Genomic DNA, 9,162 nt, shown 5'->3' with positions numbered 1-9,162 from the left:
TTTTCTGTTAACTTTTTTTTTTTTTTTTTTTTTTAGAACTCGGCATCAATTTTGATCACATCTGGCAGAAGACTCTGACAGTGTTGAACCCCTTTAAGCCAGCAGATGGCAGCATTATGAACGAGACGGATCTGACCGGTCCGATCCTCTTCTGCGTTGCACTGGGGGTCACTCTCATGATGGTACCGCCTTCTCAGCCTTCACAATACACCTTTTTCACGGCAGACATGTTGACATAGACATAGTAGGAAATGCACAGGTGTATTTAAAACCAATAATGATGGCTGCATTCCAGGACACCTGATGGAATTGAGCCATCGTTAAGGGTTATCAATTTCAACTGTGCTTTTCCTACTATGACAAGTCCAAATGTCTGCTGTGAAAATCTCCATTCACTGCAGTATGATATGTACGGTTGTGAGATTGAAGTTGAATGTATGTACATTTACTCAAGTACTGTACCTAAGTACAAGTTCAAGTTACTTGTGGTTTACATGAGTTTTCTTCTCATGCCCCTTTCTACTTCGGAGAGAAATATATATATATTTTTTTACTCCACTATATTCATCTGACAGCTTTAGTTACTAGTTTGTTTACACATTAAGATGTCTGAACACAAACCACATGTACTTTAGTTTATAACATCTGATGTTTTATTTTGACTTAATAGAAAGGCCTACAAGTCCAGCTGAAATGATGAGACCATTAAACACAGTTGTTTTGTTCTTTTACTTTTAATACTTTAAGTACATTTTCCTGATGATATTTAATTTTAGTTACATCACATTTTCAGGACTTTTACTTGTTAACAGAGTATTTTTACAGCGTGGTATTAGTACTTTTACTAAAGTAAAGGGTTTTGATACCTCTTCCACCGCTGATAGATAGATAGATGGATAGATAGATAGATAGATAGATAGATAGATAGATAGATAGATAGATAGATAGATAGATAGATAGATATCCCAAAAAAATAGGAAAGCATCAAAATATTAGACACACAGCACAGTACACAGTACAGAATATGAATGAAATAACCGGATACAATATACTTGAAATAATACTAGGATAGAATATAAGAACAAATAATTAAAAATATACACAAGTTGGGAATTAAAACTATTCTTCTAGTATTGATAAAGCTGTAGATAAACCTATTGAGCATGGTGTACTTGGTGTAGTTGTGATGTCTGTGAGTCTTATCTACCACTGAGTGATAAAGTGTTAAAAAGGCCTTCCTTATCATCCAGGCAGGTAAAGTCCACTTTGGGTACGTGTACGGGATCAGCGCTGCAGCCTGCATTGGGATGTACATCCTGCTGAGCCTCATGAGTTCCCTGGCTGTGTCTTACGGCTGCGTGGCCAGTGTCCTGGGCTACTGCCTCCTGCCCATGGTGGCCCTCTCTGCATTTGCTGTCTTCTACTCGTTGCAGTAAGTCCATTCAGTGGTTGTGTGTTCTGATTATACGGTTTTCATTAGGGTTGCACGAAATGAGGAAAATATGCAAACAATGTTGTTGAATATTGCGATAAAGTAATAACTTACTGCTTATGTATGCTTAACATACTGCTGAAATACAACAAATTGCTTGTTAAGTTAATTAAAATAAAATATTTTTTTAGCATTTATTTTATTGAACAAATCTAGGCATCGACGACAGAGCTGAGAAGTTAGCTTTGGATGCCATCAAGCGGGATCTCCGGTCCTAATCAGTCCTTTAAAGACCGCATTCATTAGCAAAATGCTAGCGTGTTATGGGCATCAACGACTCAACCTGTAATAAATCAAAAGGACATAAATACTCGTTAATTCAACTTTCGACCTATAATCCATGTTGAACTTGCAAAAACTACAATCAAATCTGAGATTTCTCAACAACAATCAGGCGAAAGAGAAAAATTTAGCCGTCTAGCTCCATAGACTCCCATTCATTTAGCTCTGGACCGCGATCAACCCCAGTGGGACTAGAGTGGAACTGTAACCAAGTTCGGTGAAAAAGCTTTCCTTAGATGGGCTTCGATGCCACTCTTGCTTTAAAGAAAAAGGCTCGAGAAATGGCAAATTAGTGTGTTTTGACCCCAGAAAAGAACAGAAAGTTGTCCCATTTCAGCGGTGCACATTACAGAATTTAAAGCTCAGTGATTGGGTGTTTTTTGCAAAAATGCACATTGGGAAGTGTGAACTTGATTTAACAAGGTAAACTTCTTTCTTAAAATTCCTAGGTGAACAAAGTCGTGCCTTTGGAATTTTTGGCAAACAACCAGACAATTACTAATGGTGTAAACGGGCAAGTGCTCCAACTCTGAGTTATGTAACCATGTTCATGGAGTAAAGTTAATGCTTCCAGCTCCTGACACCTATACCACCATTTAATAATCAGACACTTACTTTGTCACCAGCAACAACATTTCCATCAATAAGCGAATGAGCATGTTAATGGTCTGTCGTAGGGTTAGGATTCAGGTTAGGTTGACTTTAGTCTTTATAGACAACAATACATTTACGTAACTACCCCGGTGCCATCGGAAGATCCGGCGTATGTTCCTCATTTCGGCCTGATGTCCTTGACCTTCCGCTTTCTTTGTGTTGGAAGTTTTAAACTCTGGTGGATTTCCGAGGACTATGGACTTAGATCTCTGCAGGGTAAATCCAGACAGCTAGCTAGACTATCTGTCCAATCTGAGTTTTCTTTTGACTGAAACAACCCAATGCTATTTTGCAAGGGCACCGTTGCTCCACCTGGCGCTTTGTGCTGCCCAAGAAAATTAAGTCTGGTTTAAAGAAATGCCAATGGACCAAAGTGCGTTTTTATTCCATCTCAAAATGTGGTGTGGACTGGCAATGCAAGACTAGGTTGACTTTAATAGTTAAAAGACTTTAAATCCCTCTTTTTGTCTTCACAGAGGCGTCCTGGGGACACTTCTGGCCTTGTTAGGAATTTGTTGGTGCAGTCTCTCTGCCTCCAAGATCTTCATCTCCACCCTGGCGATGGATGGCCAGCAGCTGTTGGTGGCGTACCCCTGTGCCCTGCTCTATGGGCTCTTTGCACTGCTCACTGTTTTTTAATTATCACAAGATATTAACGCAAAATATGATTTTGTTCCACCAAAAGTCCTTTTATTTTTACTAACTGAATTTAGGGAAGGTTATTTTATTATTATTATTATTATTATTATTATTATTATTATTATTATTATATATATATATTGGATTAAGTGCTCCAGGCTGAATGCTTTATATTCCTCTACTGTATGTTTTATTTTCATTTTGTTATATCAAAGCTATATTTAATATTTGCGTGGTTGATATTTGACAGAGACAGTGTCTTATGATCTAAACCCAAACCTTCATGCCTTGTATGTTATTTATTCTCTCTTTACATATTTTGATGAATAAACCTTTATGTGATGAGTGTATCTTCATCTTAACCTTTTTTGTCAAATTTCCGAAGTTTCTATACAATAATGAGCAATAACGTCAAACTTAGTAGAAAAATAAGAAGAGGTTAAAGTGATCAGCAGTTAGTTAATAAATCTTCAAACCTGAGTGTGCCAATGGGAGGCCGCCAGCGGAGGGCAGCCTGCCATTCAGTAGACATTGCACAAGAGGAATGTGGTGATTATGTCCCACAGTTCCTCCTGTGTCAAATAAATGTGTTTTAAATTCCTCGCCACGCTGGATTATGAATGATTAAAGCTGCAGTGGGTAGAAAGCCCCCAAAACACCAGAATTTAAAGTAGACCTTAATTGGAACGCTCTCTCTCTCTCTCTAAATTGGCCTGTGATTGGCCAAAGTCTCCAGTGACGGCTAGATTTTTCCAAAGCTAAAAACCAAGCCTCCCACAAGATATACAGAAGTCTAGTTTTCTCTCAGACAACTTGACTTACAGTATTATTATGACAACATTATTATGACAGTTTAGCCCAACAAAGTCAAACATGAACAGCTTTATTGATACTGTCAGTGCATACAGTGTGGAGGCATCGTACAGGTAGGTGTGGATGGGGGTGTAATAATAATCTATTTTGCATTCTGTTTTGAGAGATATCAGTATATTTATCGTGACGTTGCATGGAAATCAAATAATCATCATCTTTTACGCTCCATTACCTCCATCACCCAGTCCCTTTTATTACAGCAGAGGGAGCCACACCGTCATTTTTGCGATGTTAAACCATTCCAACTGGGGACACTTTCCTCCTCAGTCCTGCATGTTTAGTGACGCTGTGAATTTAGTAAGTTGATGTAAATGTGACAGAAAGTTGGTCCCATTCCTTGTCTTTTAAGCCAATATAGTATTATTTAAGATTTCCCACTTTGTCATTTTGTTTGCTGCAGACACAGCTGTATTAGTTACAGTATTGTCCCGAAGAACAAGCTGTGTGTGTGTGTGTGTGTGTGTGTGTGTGTGTGTGTGTGTGTGAACAGAGGAGGATATCAACAGTCACAGTCCACAGAGCAGTGGAGCTTTCAGAGGGAGAAAAGTAACTCATTCCTCACACAGCCTCCATGATGTATGGGGGTCTGAGCGGACTCTGACAACTGCAGAGTCCGTGATGATCAGCAGACAACTTTCCTTAAGAGCAGTGAGAGGGTACGCGGGAAGGGAAAGGGGGGAGGGGGGGCCACGGATGTCGACACAATTCCCTGTGATATTAACAACGGGTAACTTCTAAGGTTCCCGGTCCAATCAGGCAGGTGGATCCAGTCCCTCAGGTGATGCTCGAGCTGACAGGGTCGAATACCAAAGCCATGATCTCTCTCTCTGCTCTGTGTTTCTGGTCTGTGTGAGAGTGTGGTGGCCCCAAATCTGAGCTCCATCACAGAAACATCACAACACTGCTCATTTACTAATGCAGTTATGCTGAAGGATGGGAACTAGGGCTGTAACTGTGGGCTACACAAAAGTCACGGTTCTGCTTCGGAGTCACGGTTTGGTACGAGTTTTAGACAGCGATTTTTCGAGCGATTACACAGCCATTTCCTTTCTTCTTCTTTTTTTTTTTAGAACTGACAGTGGTTCAAATGTCAAAGACAATGGCTGCTTTCCAAGTCTCTTATTTGATATCTCCTTACGTTCTGGCCCTCCTCCGTGAAGGCCTTCTCAAAGCTCTTATTCCTGCCCAGAGAAGCTAGGATGGAGGAGGGATCTCTGAAGAAGAGGAGGAAGAGGAGCCTTCCCATAGAGCCGTGGGCTAAAAGGACGCATCATCTGTCCCACCATCCAATTCTTTGTTGGTGGGACGGACTAAGATTCGAGGAAGAGAAGCAAGTTAACAAAACGTGGATGATAGCCTATGTAACAATCCTCCTACTGAGGACTGAAGTAACTTTCTGCCCACTGGCCTCTTTGGCAAACTATAAAACTAATAAACACTTACACTTTATGAACAGTGAACAAACCATTTCCCAAAAGGCAAAAGGTAACAAGCTATACAACTGAAGTAGTCTTGTTCATTAGGAGGAAGGTTACAATTACTTCAACTTTGGCTATATTTAAACACTCAAGGTACCCAAACATTTATCACCGTGGTGATCGGCACCTCTGGGTGATGCTGTCGAATGTGCATTAGAATGTTTTATGTGTTTCCATTCACATTCCCTACAGCAGTGGAGCAACACCAACACACCGTCTCCATCTTGGACACAAGCCTCTCTCCGTGGCTGTTGGAGCTGACTGGGAACCCGTTTGCCACAGTGTAACTGACTTGCACGCCGATCAGCTAGTTTACCTACGGGTACTAATAAAGTACCCTGACCTGACCTGACCTCAGCACATGTTGCTAAGGGTAAATGTTTTCTTGTGGGACTTGTGCTTGTGAACTTTGGTTTCACATTAAGTGCATCCATCCACATAGACCTACCATGTATTCTGTGCGGGGCAGCGTGCACCAACGTGTGACCCCCTGGACCATGACCGTAACGGTTCGGTATGAAAACATCAACTTTTCTGTTCTATCTATTGATTTGAGTTGAATAAAAAATGTCTTTAAAACTACTCATAGAAACTTTGACTGGTAGTATGTGAAATATACTGAACATATGAAACAGTGGCCTTCCGTTTCAAAGTCAGACACTCTGTTGTCCCATCCGTCCCCACCAAGCTTCTCCCTGAAGTTTTATAGTGCTACAACAATGCCCCTGGCTGAGTCCTAATTGACCTGCCCACTGGATTCATGTCCTAAGTTAAATAAATAAAAAAATGAAATAAATGTATGTAATGTTTAGGCATATGAACAACTAAGGGATGCTGTTTTTCTTGCACAGACATTCTCTGCCATGTCATCTTGTTCCAACATCTCAAAAATTACTTCAGCGAGTACAATTTTGTCATAACCTTTCAGATTTAGATTTAAAAACCTATTTAGACAGTACGTGGTCATTTTGGTGAGAAAAGGGAACAAGTAAATAGTCCATGCTGGTGGATCTTTGAAGCTGTTCTTAGGCACGTCGCGTTTTTAGGTCTTCACAATCTTGTGTTCTTGTTTAGTGTGTGTACATGCTAACACTAAACACAAAATACAGCTGAAGAGAAAGGCTTTAGTTCTCCAGGTATTTAGTCATTTATGGATGGAAAGGTCAGAGACAAAGTCATAACAATTCATCCTGCGGGAAATATGAATGTCTTTTTACCAAATGTCATGGCAATCCAACCAAAAAGTTACCAGTATTCTTGTCAGCAGGACAAACATTAGTAGATAAATTCATTAAGACTGAGATAATGGTTAAATAGGTAGAAGGGAATCAAAAAATAAGCAGCTACCTGAAACTCTAGATTTAAGTTTGAATTAAAGCTCTAAACCGAGTCAAAGTGACCGATTAGGCGGGTGCAAAGCAACGAAAAGGCACCTCACACAGTAAGACCTCATAGCAATGCAGGACAGGGGTCAGTAGTATGGTGATCCTTGCGTTATCATTAGAGGGTGGATGTGACCACAACATTTTATATCACAGTTTTAAAAGTGAAATCCCGACATTTTTGGTAACAGCTGTGAACTAAGCCTAGGAATGCTTTACAAACGTACTTCACAAATGACTTTCTTGCCCAGAATTCCACGACAACCTGCTTTCAGGCTGTAACCCTTTGATGGCTCTAAGTTAAACCTTGACCCTGTGTAACCTAAACACTACATAAACCATTAATTGGTTAATTCTGCTTAAGGCCTGCTTGTAACGGAGGAAACATTCTACAGTCACAGTTGGACTCGGAAAAAAGAAGACAGTTAGCTCAAGTGATAGCATAAACACTAGCCAAAGGATGTGTTTATATTACTGAGAATACACCCCCGTACAGAGGTAATATATGTGGGGGAACATGTGTGCATGTTTGACAGAACTAGGAGGGAAAGGGAAGGATAGACCCAGTCTTTCTTCTCTTAACTGTTTGGACTGGTTAAAGCAAACAAATCCCTCTGGCCAAGCGGTAGGCTGAAGACAAGCGCTTCTTGGGCCCCGCGTAACTCTCCTGCTACTTTACACTGAACTCTTCCAGATGATTGATGGGCTCTCGTTTCTGCTCACCTTTTATTCACCAGAGCACGGGCTGACAGGGATCTCCGCTCAGTGCACTGTGCCCCATCATTAACCAGTGCACTACATGACACACAACTGATTCAGTCGACAATCAGCCCAATTTCAGCCCAGCAGCGGGGCTGACAATGTCAAGTATTCACGTGTACTTTAATGGACACTTTAATGGACGCATGCTCACGGCTGTAGTTAATTTTGGGTAAAGCAACATGCAAGAAGTTTACATTCTACAGTTAAAGACACACACATGGTGGATATTGTATTCATTAAAACCTGGTAATGGCAGATAACACTGTGTAATTACAATTAAATAAGAAGTATGTTAAGCTTGCTGTAAAGTCACTAAACTGATTTGAATTTATTGAAATGATAGCCACTTGAGTTCAACCTTTAATAGAGTTACCAACTATGATAACCTGCATATTCTACGTTGAACAGCCTGATTCCATTAAATAACTTTAAATGTCTTCTTTATGAGTCCAAGAATGTGCACTTTTAGGTGTTTAAAATTCTATAATTGGGTTATAGAATAAGTGGGGTAGCACTTTAAAGAATAAGTGTGAATGTGTAGTGTCGAGATAGACATGAATGGCAGCACTATATTGGCTTAATTAGTGCTATTAAGAGGCAGAGACGAAAAGTAACGTCTCTAAAAATAGAGTCGTGAAAGGTAGTGACACTTAGGTGATCACGAAGGATAGCAATGACATTGACTATTTAGTGTGAAAGGTAGTCTAAAGTTTAAAAACTCCTATTTTTTAAAAAACTGTCTATTCATGTGTTTTATCGTTTTTTGATGCTTATGATCTTTAACTGTTTGTACTTGTGTTTTATCTGTTTAACTGATTTTATGTAAAGCACTTTGAATTGCCCTGTTGCTGAAATGTGCTCTACAAATAAAGCTGCCTTGCCTTGCCTTGCCTATAATTGTTTTGTAGTAGCGTGAACAACCCCAGCACCTTCACACAAAGGATGGCATTTCTAACAATTAGAACATACAATAAGGTTTAATGTCGTAAAGTCATAAAAAAAGCACAGTGTAGTGTGTCAACAAAGTTATAGTATGGAACAGTATGTCAAAAAAAGTCACAAAAAAATCGTTATAGTAAGTCGAACAAAGTCAAATAGTCATTGTATAATATATTTAAAAAAGTCACAAAAATATCATACAATAGTACATTATAACAAGTCATGCATAGCATGTCAAAAAAAGTTTTAAAAAGTCAAAGTATAGTATATTGAAAAATTAAACAAAGACATTGTATAGTATGTCAAAAAAGTAAAAGAATTCAAAGTATAGTATGTCGAAAGAAGTAAAAAAGACATAGTATAGCATGTCAAAAAAAATTAAAAACTCATAGTATAATATGTCGAAATAAGTTAAAAAGTCATAGTTACTTTATCAAAAAAGTAAAAAAAAAAAACAAGACTACAGCAGAACTACCTGGAATCAAAGCCAGAACCTACCAACAACATGGTATAGTATGTCGAAAAGAGCAAAAAAGACATAGTATAGTATGTCTAAAAAAGTAAAAAAGGCATAGTATAGTATATCTAAAAAAGTAAAAAAAGACCTAGTATAGTATGTCGAAAAAAGTAAACAAAGTGAAAGTAAAGCATGTCGAAAAAA

The 9,162-nt window shown here is 39.0% G+C and overlaps 1 protein-coding gene across 1 annotated transcript in view; it reads left to right on the top strand.

The window, feature by feature from the left end:
* zgc:123321 (uncharacterized protein LOC559912 homolog) overlaps positions 1-3,106 on the top strand; it is a 7,904-nt gene extending 4,798 nt beyond the window's left edge. Inside the window, exons 5-7 of the mRNA XM_034857708.1 lie at positions 37-182; positions 1,251-1,432; positions 2,905-3,106. Coding sequence (XP_034713599.1) covers positions 37-182; positions 1,251-1,432; positions 2,905-3,067 — 491 coding nt within the window. The 3' untranslated portion in view covers positions 3,068-3,106. The remainder of the gene's footprint in view (positions 1-36; positions 183-1,250; positions 1,433-2,904) is intronic.
* The last annotated feature ends 6,056 nt before the right edge of the window (positions 3,107-9,162 follow it).

Source organism: Etheostoma cragini, chromosome 20, assembly GCF_013103735.1.
Source record: "Etheostoma cragini isolate CJK2018 chromosome 20, CSU_Ecrag_1.0, whole genome shotgun sequence".
Classification (NCBI taxonomy): Eukaryota; Metazoa; Chordata; class Actinopteri; order Perciformes; family Percidae; genus Etheostoma; species Etheostoma cragini.
This window is presented reverse-complemented; position numbering and strand designations above follow the sequence as displayed.